The sequence below is a fragment of the Sciurus vulgaris genome (assembly GCF_902686455.1).
Source record: "Sciurus vulgaris genome assembly, chromosome: 2".
NCBI lineage: Eukaryota > Metazoa > Chordata > Mammalia > Rodentia > Sciuridae > Sciurus > Sciurus vulgaris.
Window position 1 is genome coordinate 3,932,331 of NC_136462.1, and position 20,048 is coordinate 3,952,378.

The following is a 20,048-nucleotide window of genomic DNA, read 5'->3' on the forward strand; positions in this document are numbered from 1 at the left end:
TACAGAGATGGCTTAAGCATCCACTGATGATCTGAGTAGGTCCAGTTCACAATCAGCTGAAATTTGGCAATTTTCTAATCTCACATTTATTAGCTGAAGTAAACATGGGTATGTGTATAAATATATGCAAGTATACATATATACAGATATGTATATTCTAAAATTATATAGTCTAATTACACACATATACAATTATATGTCTGTGCATGATTCAACTATGCTGAAACGGGATAAGAAAGTTGGGTACATGTCTGATGCTCTCTTAATGGCCAGTGGTGATTAATGGGTGTTGGAGAAATAGTTCATCACAAACTCGCTGGTTGCATCAGTCATAGTGACGTTATTTGTGGTGCTGCGCACTCACGGAGCCATGCTGCCAGACCTTTCTAAATTTTGAGACAGGTTCACACTAAATTGTTGAGGCTGGCCTCAAGCTTGCAACCCTCCTGCCTCAGCCCTTTGAGTCACTGGAATGACAGGGCGAGTCACCACGCCTGGCCAGCCATTACTTTTTTTTTGTAGTTGTAGATGGACAGCATGCCTTTATTTTTTTGTTTATTTATGTGGTGTGGAGGATCCAACCCAGTGCCTCCCACGTGCCAGGCAAGTGCCCTGCCGAGGAGCTACAGCAGCAGGAACTGTCCCACAGTCACCCCTTGGGAGGTCATTAGGTTGGCTCCCGCCTCCTTTAGACAAAACCCCATTATTGTGGGCGCTTCTTTGGTCTTGGCAGAAGAGTCCATGGCTCCTCTGTACACTTCTTCCCATACCTGAATCCAGCCACTTCTCCAAAAAGGCCTCATTCCTTGCCATGGGGAATGGCATTCAGACACAACTGGGCTTTGCAGTGAGCATGTAGAAAAGGCCAGATGTGCACCCCAACCTGGTCATGCTGCTCCAGCCTGGGGTCCTCCACACTTGCCTGATGTCCCAATCAAGCTCCCCCTGGGAAAGTCTGCGCCCCACTTACTAGCTACCCCTACACCAAGTGCCAAACCCCAGTTAGCTCTGGCCCCCACACAGGGAGGGGTCTCAGGGCTGAGGGGAGGAGCCTACCTTGGCACCCCAGTCCTTTAGAGTTACTCGTCTGGCCGCAGGAAGCCCCACTGGCGTCTTCTCTGGAGCGGGGGCGGTCTGCTTGTCTCCTAGCTGGAATTCAAGGCTCTCTTCTTGCTAGTGGCTTTGGGGTGTCACGCTACACTGCCGAGCTGCTGTCTTCTTTCATCGAGAGGCTGGGCGCTTGAAGGATTCCCCTGAGCTCACAATGGAGAGCAGGCCACGCCACCTGCCACCTGGGGCTGATTGCAGGCACTGTAGTTGCCCTGATTCAGTGGCTAGTCCCAAAAAGGTGGGGACCTTTCCCATCCCTTTCTGACCTGCTCCCCGACCACAGCTGAGCTGCTGCAGGGATTGAGTCAGGGAGGCAGTTAAGTGGCCACCTCCTCGCCAGGGATCAGCCCAGGAAGGTACCTCACATAATGGGATGAAAGGCTTGTGGCTGATATCCAGTGATTCAGGAATGGAATCCAAGCCTTCAATTTGAAACATGAGAGATTTGGCTTCAAACAGTTAGAAAATACTCCTGGACAACATGGGCTGGAGCAGGAAGCCCGAGAAGGTGGGCTGGGAATGAGAAGTAGAGATGGGGCAGGCATTTCAGGGGCCTGGGGCCTGGCTTGTGACGTGGAGGTACAGTTGAAAACACTCAGCTTTGGTCAGTTCCTCAGGATGTCTGGGAATTAACGGGCAGCTGTGACTCCCCCTCCTGGAAGTCCATCAACAGCCACAAGGCCAAGGGCCAGCAGGTACTCATTTCCCCTCGATGCACCCAGATTCTTGATTCCTGTAATAAGCATTTATGTGCCTATCATTCCCAGCTCTGCAGACCCAGCCGCAGGACAGTCCTGACTTGGAGGAACCCACGCTCCAGGGGCTGAAAAGCTTATCCAACATCTCAGTCAAATGCTCAATGACTGCAGTATTAGGCAGGGCGTGTGGGGGCAGCAGGCTGCCTCATTCCTGGCAGAAGGAGAAAACTGGCATGGCCTCTGTGGAAGAGTGGTACCTGTCAAATGTAAACTCCACCCTAACCCAGAGTGTCCAAGCTTAGCTATGGACTCCACAAGAGCACGGGCACACAGAAAACAACACAGGTGACTTCCTGCTAGTACCACAAAGGACCTTAGGTGCCCATCACCCGATGATGGTTCCAGCAAATCATTACAGCCACAACAGAAAGATGAGGCTCTTCACGTGTCCCAGAACAGGGGTCAGTGTGTTCAAGTGCACAGCACACCTGCAACAGATCTGTGGCTCATCTCTTGGAGACTGTGTGAGGAACCGCCTGCAAGGGCTCCTTAGGGGAGAGCCCAGAGGCCAGAGGGCGAGATGGGAGAGCTTCCTTCTCACTGTTTGCCTGCATACCAGGCACAGTGGTTATTTATTTATAAAATGAGAATTTCCATCACTTCTTGGTGGAGAGCAGAGTGTGGCTAGGGTGGCAGAAGCTTGGGACGGAGCCCTCTATAGGGAGTGGGGATGGCTGAGCCTGAGGGGCCAGAGCTTTGCAGACGTGCAGCAGTGTCACGCACCCAGGCAGAGAGCCCACGGCGGGCGGGGAAAGGGCTCTGGGTCTCAGACTTGTTCTGCTGACGCAGAGGTCGAGTGATTCTGCTGCAGCTGAGACCAGGGAATGAAAGGGGTGCCCAGTGAGTGTTCAGGTCACAGGTGCTGACGAACCCCAGGAAGGTGGTGAGCTAGCTCAAGGCTGGTGGCCGCTCCAGGCCTACAGCTGTGCTAGGACAAAGGGCAAGTGCATTTGGGGGTTTCCCTTGGGACGGGTCCCAACCAGCCAAGGGCAAATAGCAAACGTGGATCACCCATGAGCTGCTCTTAGCACAAATGAAGCCACGAGCACAAAGCAGCAGAGAGCGACAGCATCCGGCTCGGCCAGGGCACCAGAAGTGCACACCTGGAGGCTACAGAGTACGGCCCATGGGCTGCTCTTCAGGACACACGTGCGCCAGAGGTGGTACAAACACGAAGTCGTGAAGGTGGCGCCGTCACTGCCTCTCCTGCACTACCAAGGGCGAGGGCTCTCAAACCCTCCCTTCAACTGACTCGCCAAGGCCTGGACAGGCATGTTACCCGTGTGCTGTCTTGGCCAGGATTCCTCAGAATGCAGAGCCTGAGACGAGGGTTATGGGTAGAGTTCAACTGTGAAGTGCGGACCAGAGTGAGATGGGGAGGAAAACTGATACAGGTGCATTCTGGGGCTGGTCACCTCTATGAGCCACTGAGTTGGAGCCCAAGGATTGTCCCAAGGCCGCCTGTCTGCAGCACATGAGGTGCCTCTGCACTCCCCAGAGGCTGCCTGGGGACTGCACTCCTCCTTACCTCCAGGCTGCCCCTCTGAGTTCCTAGGAGTGCTCGATGGACTAAGGCATCGAGTGCTGTATGTAGCGCCTGCCTGCAGGGCAGCAGCAGGATCAAGGGTGCGTGACACAAGGCACAAGAGGCAACCCTGGAGACACCTGCATATGGCCTGGAGGAAAGGGGCCAGGACCTGGGGCTTCACACACCCCTGATCTTGGTACCATGTTGTCTCCCTGCTGTTCCTAATTTAAGCCTCGCACACCTAGTCCTGCCTCGAGATGAACTACTGCCTCAAGTTTCTGCAAAACAACAAAGGCCAAGTCCAAATGGCCCTTTTCAGTGCCTGTCCCAGATGCCTGGTGTCTTCTTGCCAGAGGGCTGCCCCCGCGGCAGGGACCTCCCTTCCCTGGCTTGGATTCCCTTTCCACTTCTTTCTTCTGCTGTCTCCTGGAAAAGCCCAGGGTTCTGCCCTTGGCGCTGGCTCCCTCTTGTTTACACCATGAGCTACCTGCACACATCTGTGCTCTCAGAACCTTGGCCTTCTCTCCTGGTGCTCTCTTCAGTGCTCACCCAAGCAGAAGGCACCTTTCATGCAGGGTCAGCTCCAGGACAAACTCTCCTGTGGGTGCGAGATGGCGGAGCCCTTCCTCTCATAAGGGCCTGGAGCACTGGCCGTGCACCCTGCACTACCCCTGGGGTACGTGGTGGGTTTTCTCCAGTAGACTTCTGTTCTGAGAAGGCCCAACCCTGCCATGCTACCCCAACCTTCTACACCAGGCAAAAATCACAGCGAGGGACCCATCCCCCTACTGCCAAGTCTCTTTGAGACAACGCCGAATTTCAAAGTTAGGTTTTTGTAAATTTCTACTATAGTTTGGACCTGCCGTGTTGCCCAAAGGCCCACACTAAAGGCCCAGTCCTCAGGCTGGCACTACTGGGAGGTGGTACAGACAGAGAGGCTGGGCCTGGTGGGCGGTCTTCAGGTCCCTGGGCTTCAAGGAGATGGTGGGGCAGGTTTGGTGTGTGTATTCTGCATCTCAGTCATGAGGTGAGTGGCTTTGCTCTGCCACACTTTCCTGCCACAATGTGCTCTTGCAGGCCTAAAGCAAGAGGGTCAATCCACTATGGACTGAGACTGCCAAAGCAAGCCTCTTCTCTGTAAGTGATGGACTCGGGAGTATGCTGCAGGGACAGAAAGCTGACCAGTACACCATCCGGCCAGACCCAGCACTCCAGCCTGCAGAGGGAAGAGCACAGGGAGTGGAAGCGTTCTGCATGCCATTCAGAGAGGGACCTCAGCCAAGTGACCTGAGGAAACAAAGGAGGCACACTAGGGGCCCTGTGGAGCTCAGCTTCCAGAGGGCAGGTTGAAGACTGGCCAAGCTGCAAAACTCACCCGACATTTACATTTGAGCCTCAACTATTGCAAGCTTTAGGAACTCGTGTCCCCACCTGACACCACTTGTAAGATCACTGTACACCCAGGAGATCATCACAGTTCTGGCAGAGCCAAGGCTAAAGGTAGGTGACCCTGGGCTGAGTATCCACAGGATTTAATCCTGGGGAAATCAACATCTGGAAATCCCAAGGCCTGCCTGAAAGGGAAGAACACCCCACTTTATATGACGGTGGAAATGGGAATCCAGAAAATTGCTTTGTTTCATATTTTATTACATCAATGGCTTGAAAATTTTTATTTAACTTCAGCAAATATTGGAAATAGAAAAATGAATTCTGCAGAATTTCACAAATAAATCTTCCAATTTCCACTAACAAATGTTATCATTCAATGGCTAAGCAATTATAATGCTATGAACATTCACCACAATGAATGTGCTGAAATAGAAAACAGGCAAAAAGAGACATGAAAATATTACTTACAACAGCATTATCACAACATATTTTCTTTAAAATTCCAACATGGATTTTATCACTTCAAAAGATATACAGCATTTCCATTATATTTGCACACTTAACCTTATACATCTTTTAAAATCTTGAAAAAATTTTAAGCAATCTAAAAAGCACTTAGCAAAGTTGTAAGTCTACATAATGGAATACTATCCACTCCAGTATAAATTTCTGTTTCAGGAGAAGGTGGCTGTAAACACTCATTATTTTACAACATGCATAGACTGTCCTGACCTTCCTTGCTCTGACTTAACGTTACTGGAATTGTGCTTCACTACAATTAGGAAAGGCTGCAGAGATCCTGGGGGTGGCGGAAGGGCACTGCACAAGGTCACTAGATTCGGACGAGCGGGCTACCTCGAGTCAACCCGTAGCAAAGTTCACTTGATACTAAAAGCTTGACTCCTGGGTCACAGGTTTTGAAACAGGCTTGAGAGGGAAAAAGAGGCCCCCAGTGGACTTGGCTCCATCTTTCCTTTTCTCAGGTAAAAGCAGGGATCCAGCTAGTGCAAAAGCACCGCTGGCTTATTTTTGGTGTGCAGTTATACCAATAGTATATCTGATACTCAGAAAGCCAAAAATAGGGTATAGTTGAAATTTACAGTGACAATGAACATATTTAAAAGTGGTATATGATATTTGAATAAATTTTACCTAAACAGAAAAGAGCTTAGTTCACCACAGTAAGCTTGTGTGTGTGTGTGTGTGTGTGTGTGTGTGTGTGTGTGTGTGTGTGTGGCGGGGGTACCAGGGATAGAACTCAGAGGCACTCAACCACTGAGCCACATCCCCAGTCCTATTTCGTATTTTACTTAGAGACAGGGTCTCACTGAGTTGCTTAGGGCCTCACTTTTTTGCTGAGGCTGGCTTTGAACCCATGATCCTCCTGCCTCAGCCTCCCAAGCCACTGGGATTACAGGCATGTGCCACCACACCCAACCACAGCAGACTTTCAAAACTACTTTTTCACTTTTGTTTTTGCATTAGAGGCTTGTGCCCATCAATGGATCGTACGTGTTAAAAACTACCAAAAACTATTAAAAGGAAGGGGTGTCTCAACACACACACCGAGACAACCCAGCAGGTGTCCCACACTAACCCGGGGCTCCTGCAACATCAGCTCCCGCCTGGACTGTACCACTACTAAGCTCATCACACAACTGAGGCCTGGTTACTTCTCGGTTGAAAGAACTATGTTATAGAGTCACTGCTGCTGACCAGCCAACACATTATTCAAGTAACAAGGTGTTTAAATGGATAAGTGAAAAAAATTCTTACCTAACATTTTACACATCTACATAAAATTAAATAAAACAAACTTTTAATGCATATGCAATACAATTTATATCTTTTAGGATTTCTAAACTAAAAGTTAAACTATTATTTGTGTCCATGATACTATGTTTTGCACAATAACTTATATTTAGGAGAAATTTTCCACAAAAATATATATAATTATGACATTCACATTGATAATTTTTAAGAACACAAAACTTAAGTGACATTCCATCTGAAGCAGTTATTACGTCCCAAACCCAACCTGCCAATGCACCTAATTCTTGATATGTTAAGAGTCTTCATATAAATAAGACCACACCACGCAGCTTTGAAAGCTAAGTGATTTCTTGCATTTACATAATTGCAAAGACAGCGTAATGAAAAAAGTTAAAGACACAGTGCTATGTATTCACTGCAGCGATGGCAGGCAGCTGGGCAGACTGTCCTTTCTCTGTCAAGTGAAAACAACACGCCCTTTCCCTTGGAGAAAGAGCATAAATTCAGTTGCTAAGATTACAAGTGCACCAGTGTTTGACTCTCCAGGGATGGAGGCCACTCAGTCCCAGGAACCAAGTAAGGGGACACTGTCATTCTGCCTGCATGCCACCTAAGGGTTACTATTCTTCTAGTCATTGCCAGGAGGGACCAACTCTTTAGGACCGCCTCGACATGGAGAAAGAAAGCGCCCCCGCAGCCACTGCCTACCGCTTCTGTTTGGGGTGGGAGTGCAGAGGGCAGCGAGAGCAGCCGGCTTCAGCAAGGGCCTCATGTCCCGCAGACACAGAGCAGAGTGCAGGCTGACTGGCTCTGTGCTTTCTGCCACCTCCAAACACATAGCGGGCGTATGAAAAGGACTCAGTGCTGGCATCAGTGCTGCCTGTCTCCAGACAGCAGGCCATGCCCAACAGACGCCTGGCAAGGGGCAGGACCAGGAAAGCTCCCGCACTGCTCTCTGGAATGACCTTCCCTAAGACATCTCAAAAAGAACACACAAACCTTTAAACCCAGGTTTCGAGTTGAACCTCTTCCTAAAGAGAAGAACAGTTGATTTAAAAAAAAAAAAAAAAAAAAAAAAGGCAAGGTGCTTGAGAATCAAAACACATCAAATTTTAATTGCATATTTTAAATTCTTAAGAATTCTGTTTATGCCTTAAAGCATCTGCATTTTTTTCTTTTTGGTATTAAAAGCAGAAAAAAATATTCGAAGGATGCAAACAACAATAGAAGCTACCTCCACGTGTTAGTGCAGAAGGGCTGGCTGGCTGTGGGTGCTGGAATGCTCCTGGCTGCCAGAGCCCCAAGCCTCAGCAGGCCCACAGTCTGGGGGAGAATCAAGGTGACTCCAGAAGTCACAGAACATTCCCTAGAAAACTGTACTTGCTCCCAGTTCAACAAAAGGCATGACATACCACTTTGTAGATTTTCTTTTCATCTTGGTCTTACTAGACCAATACTCTGATCACTTCTCTGTGCTGTACTCTGCTATTAAAAGAGAAGGGATGGTGTTTGTGTGATCATATCAGTACACAAAGGACATAAAAGAACACATGAAGTGACACACAACAGGCCAGGCACACCAGGAGGACAGGAACAAACCATATGTAGCTTCTATAAAACCATCACCAGTTATTCAAATATGCTTTAATGAGCTAATCATGACGTTCAAAATCTGCACTCTGTCGGAACCTGCAGAAGCTCTCCCTGTCTCCTATCTCAATGATGTCATCTTTGGCAAGCAATAAACTTTAAATAAGACACTTGAACAGAAAAGGGATCGATGACATGGTTGCCAAAAGGAGAAGGCACCAGTTCCAATGTACGAGCACCAGGTACAGTGATATGGACCGAACCGCTCAGGGCTGTGGCGGCAGTGGTGGGGTCGGGGTCAGGAGAAGGAGGGTGCACCACCCTGGGACTACAGTGCTGAGAGCTAAAGGCAGAAAGCACTGAGACCCACATTCCCTTCAAGCCACAGTGTCCAAGGAGAGTTGCTCTGAGTGAGCTTTTGATCACTGGGGAAGGAAGAAAGGAGGGTGATTTAAGTTGACTAAACTCGGAAACTGTAACTCTACCCTGCATTTAGGAAACAGGAGGTGCATCCAGATGCTTGGCACAATAAAGGCTGCGCTGCAGTCTGCCAATACATTGTGATTTCTAAAGAAGCTTGACTTTACTTAGGTGGTTGCCCCAGAAGAGAGGAAGAGAAACTTTCTCGAAGGCCAACAGGGTCAGTAACTCTGAAAATTACATTATGCACAAAGTAGAAACTGCAGGCCATGCAGGAACAGAGTCGGGCCTTCCAAGACTACTTGTTCTGAAGCTGCTGACTGAGAAGAGCTGCCATCGGTGGGGCTCAAGGACTCCGCTTGGGGGGTGAGCCCCAGAGTTGAGGGAGGTATGCAGGCCGTGGATTCCCTGGCACTGAGGCAGAGGGAGAGATGCGACGGAGCTCTCTGGGAAGTGGCGCCAATGGGGAGGAACGAGCAAAGAATTAAGGCAGATGTAGCACAGGACTGGAAGTGTATGCCTTTTTGGTAATAGCTGCTTGTCCACAGAGATGTGATGCAGATGGCTAGGTGATGTCTCATAATACCTGATATCCTGGGTAACATGTAGTCCATACCAAGTGTTCAGAGTTATCAGCATTTCTCATGAGGCGGATGCGTATCTGACGTCAAGGACAGAAGCAGCCTGAGGAGGAAAACAGGGAGGGAAAGGGTCAAAGAGCAGATCAACAACACACTGCTAACCCTGGTGCCCTCAAGGAGGGCAGAGTGTGCACACACACCAACCCTGACAGCAAATAGTGTGAGGTCAGCAGGCATGACCCTGAGGGCAGGCAAGGGTGTGCCTGCTTCCTTCGTGATCATCAGTCTTCCCATCAGCATCACATGCACCATGGTGATGCCTTCTCCACTGGGGCTTGGCTAGCAGGACCTCTCAGGCAATCACAGCTACGCGCGTGGACTAGGGGAAGGCTGTGGTCCCTGCACCATGAACAAACCGCCTCTGGTTACCTGCCAGGGGGTGGGAACCGAAGATTGCAGATCTCTGTTAAAGTCACAAAGGCATCTCTTCATTTTTCAAAACAGATTTCCAAAGGGAATGTGGTGTTTTACTGCTGGGAAGCAACGGGGCTACGAATCTAAAATCTCAAAGTGCTGGTCCTTCAAGTGGAACAGCAATTTACAAGAATGGTTGTCAGTTAAATCAGGAGATTTGCCCTCACTGGTAATGAAAACTCCAAACTGTGTTAGCCCTAGCTTTCTCATGCTGAGAATGAAAACTAAAAAGCCACCCCCAGCCAGGGCGAGTGCCAAGGAAGCTAGAGCACAGCCTGGCTAAACATGCATGTGCATCTGTGGACTGGCAGGAGAACAACCTAGATGCTTCTCTCCAGTTTGATCACACTGTTGAATTCATTGTTCCTTTGCATGTTGTTTATCTCTTATGCAGATGGGGTGGCCAAGTCCAGTTGGCTGGGATCCAGGAAGGCTCCCTGGCTAGGCTGTGGTCACAGCACTGAACTCCATGGTTCCATCATTTTAAGTGGGACACTTCAGCATCCTTCCACACCCTTTATCCAAGGCTGGGTATGACACTGTCTCCTGTCCCCCATGCTTGGCCGCCTTAATAAACTTTGAATCTCAGATGCACAAACCCCTTGGGCTACCTTCCCTTCTTAGCTGGGGAAACTTATCTATAACTGACAGGCCATCGTACTACTGGCACTTCTGCAGCTTTGATGTCCTACTCCCTGCATGTTCTGCATAAGACACAGACAAAATCTGAGAATGAGGGGCAGCAGGACACCACCTCAGCTGCTGGTCCCACAGGGTAAATGAGAGCGTGAGACTACAACAGCTCAGGTCTGAGCACTGAGCAGTCAGTCAGCTAGTGCTCTAACACATCCCCATTGGTCCTGGGAAATGGAGATGCCCTTACAGGCTAATCTCCTTCTACAAACGAATACATAGAAAACAGAAAATAGCTGCAGATGGGCCAGGCTGGGAAAAGATATTACATGGCTGGGCCCAGAGGCACACACCTGAATTTTAGCAACTCAAGAGGCTGAGATAGGGGGATCAAAGTTCAAGGCCAGCTTGAGCAACCTGACATACTAAAAAGTAAAAAGAGCAAAGTGATGTAGTTCTATGGAAGAGTGCCTCTGGGTTCAATGCCCAGTATTGCAATCAATCAATCAATCAATCAAGAGGGGGCGGGGGGAAGGCATTACATGGAAATTCTGAAGCACACGCTACACAAGGAGAGGCTGTGAAGGACCTCCTGGACTAGTAACACTCGGTAACTCTAGGTCAGTCTGTGCATGACCCAGGCCTAAGATGAAGAGAAAAAGCCACATGCAGAAGAGCTGATTGCCTGTTGACGAAGATTCAGATTTCTCATGCTGGCCCTTTAAATACCAAGAGAGAACATTTCTGCTTTTAGCAGCCCTGGGAATACAGTTGGAAGATGCATGGAAGATGCTTTGAGTCTTACAAATCCTAACATTCTTCTCCCCGTTGTCCCCAACTTTTCTAGGACTTTAGGGAAGTTGATTTGTTACCAGAAGGGCAATTAACATAGAACAACAACAAAAAAATCTCTGCTAACAGGCAAAAATCTGAGTTTTGCTCAGATGCTATGAAGCTCCTGGGTCACAGGCTGGGCCACAAGGTGACACAAAGTACCACTCACACTGGCAATACTACAGATTATACGTGATGTAAGACTTTCCAGTAGAAGGCTCTAAAGAATCTAATTCTAACACCATTAATATGTTTCAGTTCTTTTCTAATGGAGAAAAGTGCCTTGAGGCCCTTTCTAGCTAAGGTGCACAGGCCCTGGACAGACTAGTGACACAGCAGAAAACAGGCAACTTCAAATCATTCCCACATGGTTTGAGGAAGACACTGGTGAGGAAGTGACTTTCCTCAGAAAGCTAAACCTGAAGTTGCCGTGTCCATGAGGAAACTCACAAGTGTGGAGGTTGCCTTAGGCTTCGCCCAGTGTATACCTTCCCTGGGGGCAGAGGCCAGGCCGCAGTGGGATGGCCAGGAGAGGCGGAAGACAGTAAGGAGCCAGGCAAGAAGCAGGGAGGGAGGAGAGGTCTCTGCAGCAGAGCTTCTGTCATCATCCTAGCAGACAGCGCTGATGATTCAGTGCCACCATCTCAGACGGTGATACCTCGGCATCAGCCACCAACTCCCCCCCCCCCCCCCCCCCCCGCCAAAATTTCTGGCAGCTGTTGCACCTAGAATTGCCCCATCAGTATTTAAGCCAGTCAGCTCCAAACAGCACCAAAGTCTGGGAGAGGGCAGCAGGACACACCACAGGGCCCTGAAGTCATGCAGCTACCCAGAGGGGTCAGTAGCCCCATGACCAGCTCACAACACACGAGATGTAACCGAGTCGTACAGACACTCTTAGGGCATTTCCAACATGTTGTTCCATGACAGTTTTTCACTGTATTTAAGCAGCTACTGGTCATGTGGAGTATTTTGTGGCTGGAGGGAACCAGGATAGAACTGAGAATCTGCTTGTCAACTAGAATGTGAGTGGTATACAGTGACAACTGGCCGGCACCAGCACACGCATATTAGGGCCATTACAGGCAGGCATTTCCCATGCAACTGAATTCTAAAGACATTTCACTAGAGGAAAAGTTCCCTCTTGAGAAAACACCTGGCCTCTTCTGGGCAGGGTGCATAACTCACACTCACCTCCTCTTCCTCTTCAGGCAGCTTGAGAGCTGTGTCTGGGGACTTGACAGGTTTCTGGCTACTGGGTCCATTGGTCTCCTCTTTACCATGTTCTGCTTCCCATTCTTGCAAAACTTCATCTATGTTGAAGCGGCGTCGATAATTTACAAAAAAGTTTTTCACCTGTACCACTGACTTGTTCCCAATCACGTCTGAGATTGCCTGAAAATCTCGGCCATATTTCCTGATGGCTAAGGATGGAAGAGAGCATTTTTTCAAATACAAGAGAAAAACAATGTTTAGAAAACCCCACAAACCAAGGCTTACCCTTTATTCTGATAAGAAAACATAGGCTTTAACTAGCAGGTACTATCTCAACATGTCACTCCAGTGGAAAGCCATGGCAGTCAAGTCTAGGCACACCATGTGGATGCCGGCACATGCTCAGTGAGCTGATCTGTCTTCCATCACACATCACAGAACATGACCTGCTCATGACCTGCTCAAGTCCTACAGTGCCCAGGGCTGTGGATGCTCTGATCATAGTTTTTCAAGTTCCCAAAGTCCAGAACACCACCTACCTTAGAATTCTAACACTTTTATCTGTATCTTTGGGGAATTTACACTTTTTGACTATTCAGAGCTCAACAAGCAAATGCTAAAGTGCAATACTCACACCCTTAGAAAACTGACTTCCAGCCAGGTGTGGCAGCACAAGCCTGTAATCCCAGCAGCTGGGAAGGCTCAGGAGGGAGGACTGGAAATTCAAAGCCAGCCTCAGCAACTTAAGTGAGGCGCTAAGCAACTCAGTATTACCCCGTCTCTAAACAAAATATAAAAAGGGCTGGGGATCTGGTTCAGTGTCCCCGAGTTGAATGCCTGGCACAAAAAAAAAAAAAAAAAAAAAAAAAAAGAAAGAAAGAAAAGAAAGAAAGAAAAGAAAACTGGCTTCCAGGTTAGTTTTACAACTTGTGAGAAGTGGGAAAGGAAGAATAGAAAGGACAGTCAGGGAGCATGGTCAAGATGATACCCACCAGGAGGCTGCACTCTTCCACAGGAATCAAGTGCTAGCATCCAAGTACAATGCTCCCTTACCTAATCCCCCGAACCCCCTGCTTTCTGAGGACACCCATACCTTGTACAGCCAGTAGCTGCTCTTCTGTGGTCCAGCGGGCGTTGCACTTCTGTATGACCTGAATATGCAAATGCAGCATTAGTACATCACACCCAGAGATAAACACAGTCCTATCAGAGTTTAATGAGTCTTTCATTTTCTCCTGTCAAATTGTAATGTCACCAAAGATTGTAAAATCGTGCTCATACCCTTCTTTTCTAAGAAATTTATTTTGAAGATGTGTCACAGACATTGCATTTTAAGCACATACATGTGGGTACAACTTCCTGGATGACGTTCCATAACCCTACCTCTGGAAGTCGATACAGCTCTATTCCACCATCAAGCTTTTCTTTGAGAGCACTGTTCGTCTGTTTAATATTCTGAATCTAAGAAGGAAAGGAGATTTTCATTTTAAAAATGAAAGCTTACTACAAGAAACAAAACAAAAAGCCCCCACAATAACAACAGAAGACAAGAGCAAAACAATTCCTCATCCCTGTTACAGACCAAACCTGAGGTCTCTACAATCCCCTGATGGTATCTTTTATCTTGCAAGACTCTTGAAGCTACTTGATCAGAGCAACAGGTGAGGGGCAGCCAAGAAGGCAAGGTGGTGAAAAAGTGCCTGGTGCTCACAGGTGACAACCTGAGTGGCAAAACACGCAGCTGCAGTCTGCCTCAAAGGAGAGGACATTTCCGGGCTTCCCATCACACAGAAATGAGCTGAAGTAACAGCTGAACAGGCCAAGAACCCATGTGGCATTGCAGTGACAGCTTCCCAGAGCTCTACCCTGTGCTGCCCAGGTGCAGTGCTGGCCTCCTCGAAGGAGACAGAAGGCAGCAATATGCCAGTGCGTTTCCCACACCCTGACTCTGGTCAGCTGCAATGTCTTCATTTTCTCACAAGTGAGCCTCTTCCTCGGTCTTGCTTTGACTCAGGGCACCTGGTCCATCACTGCTCTAGCCCAATCAAAAGACAGACACAAGCATTGCAAACCAGCGGCCTGTTTTCCTGTGCACCCTTTGACGAGGCAGGCCACAGGTCATGCTCTTTACTTTGAACTTCAGCAGAGGCATTTCCATGCCACACACCAGAGAACTCTGACCTCGTGGTTGTAATCTTTGAATCACCACACCAGCAAGTCAGAGAGTGAGGGAAAGAGCAGGATGATTTTCTCAAGTAAAACATCAAAGAAATTCACAAGTGGAAGATGCTCCTTTATGAGCAAAGGAAAAGAAGAAGCAGGACTTGAGGTAGGGTGGGGAAGAGGGCATTTTTTGACAATCCCTCCTATCCTCTTTTAGAAGAACCTTTTTTTTTTTTCTTTCTTTCTTTTTTTAGTTGCTGATGGTCCTTTAATTATTTGTATGTGGTGCTGAGAATTGAACCCAGTGCCTCACATGCACTAGGCAAGTGCTCTACCACTGAGCCCACAATCCCAGCCCTAAAAAACTTTTATATTTATGTAACCTTTAAAATCCCATTGTTTCTAAGTTTCCAGTTTCCCATGCCCTTTCCTATTATATTTTTTTTCTAAAAAATTCTAAAGAGGGGGAATGTACAGGAAAATTTTTCCTCACTGTAGATCAGTAGCCAAGTAAGACCAGCCCGTGCATACCAGAATGTGACCATCTGCCATCAGGATGCCCCAGAGTGTACTGGAAACAGCAACTTCCAATCTTTCCACATTAAGACCAAAGACAACTGAGAGGAAAATAGAATGTGCACCAAATTCACCCTACAATAAAGCCACAAATGAGGACCTTGGTTTCTTAAAATCTGCTTCTTTCACTGGGTTCTGAGGAGGATGAGCCAGAAGAGAAGAAACTGGTCCTAGAGTTTTACTCCCAGTGCGTTCTCAGTGTGACCTGAGCCCGCCAGCACTGGCCACCCTGCAGCTCCTGCACCCACCAGCCACCCACAAAACTCTGGGGAGCCCACCCACCTAATACTCCTTAGGCTAAAAACTAGACTAAGCTGCTGCCGACAGGGAGCGGTTTGGGCCTGGAACACTGTGCAGCCCTGGCAGTCCTGGGCAAAGGGCCACTCTCTTCACGTAAACTGGCCTTTCACAGATGGCAACACTGGGTATACACTGCACTGTGATTAATGAACACAAGCATTTTCCAAGGAGATTAGCATGTTTAAAATATGCATTTTCTATCCAAAAGCAATAAAGAAGCAAGGAGATTAAATGCAGACATGAAGTGAGTTCTAACTTCTCATCAGCATACACCTCTAGTCCTGACACTTTTCACCTCTGAAATATCCAATGTTTATAATTGGATTAAGAAAGAGGTTAATCGTCAACATTGTACCAACTGGACTGGACACCAGAGGGGCAACTAACGATAAGAGAGGGGACAGAGTGATGGGCACTAAGGCAGATGGCCTGGCCCCCACCCAGACCTCCCTGTGGAGCACAGCTTTCTCTTCCCTCCCTCACTGTGCACACAGGGATATCTCTACTGTCAGACCACTTCATTCTGCACCCAGAGGAGGCCCAGTGCAGCAGGCTCCACTTGCTGTGAGCACAACAGAGCGCCCAGCCCCATTCTCCCTGGTGTCTCTGACAGCTGCTGATGCTATTCTCTTGGACCAAAGAGGAGCGTATGGGGGGCACTGGTAGGCAGGAATCTGCTGGGGCTTCTGGTAGGGAAGCTTAGATTTTCCTGCAATTAGGGACAGGCAGGTTAGCTCTACCTCATCTCCTCTTCTTATTGCCCTGAATACAAATGTAGGGGTTACAAAATGGCTCCCACAATATCCCACGTGGGGCAACAGCAAGAAGAGAAGCCAATAAACTAAGAATGGCAGAGGAGAGGACCTAAAAGCACCTGGATTCCTGGAACCACCTGTAACAGATGAAGTAGTGCCAGCAACCATGGATGCGATTCTTCCTGCTACTGGAGAAAAATCACTCCTTAGTTATCCGAGCTGTTAGTGGATTTCATCCCATTATTTTTAAGTGTTTCCCTGATACACTAGCAAACTTGGACATACAGAGTAACTGTCCCTCACATGACTAATGGTCACTGAGTCCAGAAGTGTACTTGGCAGTCACAATACTGCTGGCTGTGGCGTGGAAGCACTTATCTCCTCACCCAGTAAGCTGGGCTCCAAGCTGTCCCTTTTCAAAACTGTCAACCCCCAAGCAGCTACCTTCACATTACAAAAATCTCTGCCTTAGCCAGATAGTGGCACACACCTGTGATCACAGAAATTCAGGAGGCTGAGACAGGAGGAGTGGAAGTTCAAGCCCAGCCTGGGTGACTTAGTGAGACCCTGTCTCAAAAAAATAAAAAGGGATGGGAATGTAGCTCAGTGGTGGCAAACCCTTGCATTCAGTCCCCAGTGCTCAACAAAAAACAACAAAAGCCAAAAAAAAAAAGCCTGCCCTTGATGCGAAAAACCAAGGCATCATTTTTACCTCCTGTACTGAAGTCAGCAGCCTCTGTGGAAGGAGGCTTCGCCTTTCCTTCACATACTAACAGCAGCAAACATCAACCACAGGAACCAACTCAGCAGGAGGAAACCAGCTCCTTGCAGAGCAAGACCAACACGACTTTCATCAGAGCTCTCCATTGCAGACTGAGCCAAGCATGCTCCTGCACAGCAGCCCTGATGGTCCCGTGAGCTCAGGCCACAAGGATTCATCTCCATGTTCAAGAAGAGGCCCAGAAGATTAAGTGATTCTCCCAAGATGAGAGCTCAGCTGTGCCAACAGCACAAGGACATGCCTCCTCTCCCAGTGGAACGTCTGGCCCTAGTCTGTACTGTCTCCCTGTGAGCACCAGAAGGAAGACAGGTTCACAGACCCCACGTCTCACCTGGGTGATGACAGCTGGTCTCCCATTTAACCTTGCAAGGGAGAAATCAAGAGTAACAAAAACCCAAAACAAACTAGTTCATGATTTGCTGGTGCTTTTCTGGAACTGAATTCCAGAAGGGGGCAGGGAAGAGACAGAGAGACAGAGATAAGACACACACACACAGACAGAGTGAAAGGCCAATACTAGATTGCTATGTTGATTCTCCAGAATAAATGCACTATGCAATCAAATGAAAGGGACAAACCCTTTCTACATACCAGGCACAAATACCTACAAGAGAAAATTTAAAAATGCTTTCCTTTGCAAGAGTACTCTAGCAAGTATCAAATACCTAAGAACATGAAACTATTACAAAGGATGTATGATCCTTGTACACTAGGAAATGACAAAGAAGAGACTGAAGACCTAGAGATGTGCTGGGTACACCATGTTCGCTCGTCCAGAAGTCTCAATAAGGATATAAACTTAACAAAATCCCAAAGTTCTAACCATTTTTCTAGAAATTGGAGTCAAATTTCTTTAGGGAAGTACAAAGCCAGGGGTAATCAAGAACTAGAAGACTTACGATACCAGGTATGTCAATTTACATAGTACATAAAACTAGAACAGCATCAGTGAAGGATAAGCACACAGCCCAAAGGAACGGAGTGTCCCAAACCAGACCCATCAATACACAGACATGGACTTAAAACAAAGGTCCTGCTGCACTGCAGTGGGAAAGGGCAGGCTTTTCAATAAGAAGTGCCTGGCCAAATAGATGCCTGCGTTAAAGACACCAAACATCCTTTGCACATTACACAGAAAAACATTTCTAGGCAGGCTGCAGATCAAGATGCAAAAGGTGGGCCATGCTCCTAGGGAACATGTCTTCCCACCCGGGGAAAGGCTCCTAGTACAGCTGAAGCCCCAGCCAGTGAAACAAGCTAAGAAACGGACTGTCTTAAAGAACTCCACCTGGCTGAGGCAAGATGATTCCAAGTTTGTGCCTCAGAGACTTAGTGAGACCCTGTCTCAAAATAAAAAACAAAAGAGGCTAGGGTTGTGGCTCAGTGTTATAGTGCCCTGAATTCAATTCCCTGTACCGTGAAAAATAAAGTTCAGTGGACCATCTTCAGAACACAGTATTTAGCCTTAATCAGGATATAAGATCCAGTCACAGCTATTTAAGCTGCAGCCCTTCCCTTTGCCCACCCTAATTGAAAGTTAGCCAGCCATGTGGAGTGTAACCCCAAGGTCCTCCTGAGCAAGCGGCAGTGCTGCCTTCCCACGCGTGCTTTTGAGCCAGGTTGGTAGCGCACCTCCTGCAGAAGTGGTTTGCCTTGCTGAACTACTTCCCGGCATAGCTTGATTGATTGCGGCATCCCAGCATTTCTAACAGTACCCCCCCCCCCCCCGCCAAAAAAAAAAAAAAAGAATTTCAGAAGATGCCATTAACATGTGGCAAGACACAGAATGGGAAGCATGTTTATGAGACAAGTGGGTAGAAAACAACTCAGAACTTGAATAAAGACCATCTACAAATGAGGAAGAAAACAATCCAACATAAAAGAAATGGACAAAAAAGTAGATGAGTGGGTGAGCAAGAGGATAGCCAAATGGCCAACAAGCAGGGGACTGCAGGCAGGACAGAGAGTGGGACAAGACACAATTATAAAACAGAGAGAGAGAGAGAAACTGCTTCCAGGACACAGTGGGGACAATGTGCCAAGGGGCATTTTGGCAATGCCTAGGATGAAGTTGTTGTCACAACTGGTGGGGGGAGGATGAGTGAGTGGAAGACAGGGAGAGAGCTGGGAATCCTGTTGTGGTTTAGAAATGAGGTGTACGCAAAGTCTCGTGTGAGACAAAGGAAGAAAGATCAGAGGTGAAATGATTGGATTGTGGGTTTTTAGCCAATCAGTGCATTAATCCACTGAGAGGCAGGTAGGTGATTGGGGATGTGCCTTTGGGGTTTACATTTTGTCTGTGGTAAAGGGAGCTCTCTCTGCTTGCTGGTGTCCTCTCCTAAGCTGCCTTCCTCCAGCACACCTTTCTGCCATCATGTTTTCTCTTTCCTCAGGCCCAGAGCAATGAAGTTGGCCATCTGTGGACTGAAACCATGAGCCCCAAATAAACTTTTCCTCCTCTAAAAGTGTTCTTGTCGGGTCTTTTGGTCACAGTGAAAAAGCTGACTAAAACATACAGTCCAACAAGTCAAACAGTGCTGAAGGCAGGAAATGCAAGCAGGGATAATCGAAGCCCAGGTGAGCAGACAGGTCACATGGAGCCTACTGGGAGTGTGACCCAGTGCTGCACAGGTGTTAACTCGGCAGTTCCACACAAAGGAATCCATAAAGATGTGCCAACAGAAGCAAACGCATGATGCACTGGGATTCATATAAGCAATGTTTGTACCAGTATCACATGTAATGGCCTAAAATGGCAAAACAGCCCAAACGACTACCAGTAGTAAACAGGTACTTCGTGCTATCGAGCAATGAGAAAGAACAGAACAAGATGATAGCTCCCTGCTATGTGGATGGCTCTCGCATGCTGAAAGAAAGTGAGACATAAAAGAAATATATGATTATCACTCATATAAAATCCAAATCTGTGGCCTTTAAAACACAGAACCAAGGTCCTCTCCTGGGAGAAGGCAATTCATAGAAGAGGGGAGGGAATGGAGATCTGGAGATGGAAAAGGGGCAGTGCTTTCCCCCTTTCTGATCCAGATATGCCACTGGAGCGCATTCATGTGTCAAAAAATCAAGACACACGCAAAGACACACAGACCCAGACACACACACAAATGTATATACTGTAGATAAATTAAAATTCACGCTTTTTTCTGT

General features: G+C 47.8%; 1 protein-coding gene across 2 annotated transcripts in view; it reads right to left on the reverse strand.

The window, feature by feature from the left end:
- Positions 1-2,485: 2,485 nt before the first annotated feature.
- RCOR1 (REST corepressor 1) overlaps positions 2,486-20,048 on the reverse strand; it is a 135,948-nt gene continuing 118,385 nt past the window's right edge. Inside the window, exons 8-11 of one of the 2 annotated variants that reach the window (XM_079130111.1) lie at positions 13,692-13,769; positions 13,402-13,459; positions 12,288-12,517; positions 2,486-9,255 (exon numbers count right to left, since the gene is read on the reverse strand). In XM_079130111.1, the coding sequence (XP_078986237.1) occupies positions 9,214-9,255; positions 12,288-12,517; positions 13,402-13,459; positions 13,692-13,769 (408 nt within the window). In that variant the 3' untranslated portion in view covers positions 2,486-9,213. The remainder of the gene's footprint in view (positions 9,256-12,287; positions 12,518-13,401; positions 13,460-13,691; positions 13,770-20,048) is intronic. The other variant, XM_079130110.1, reaches the window with a different exon arrangement.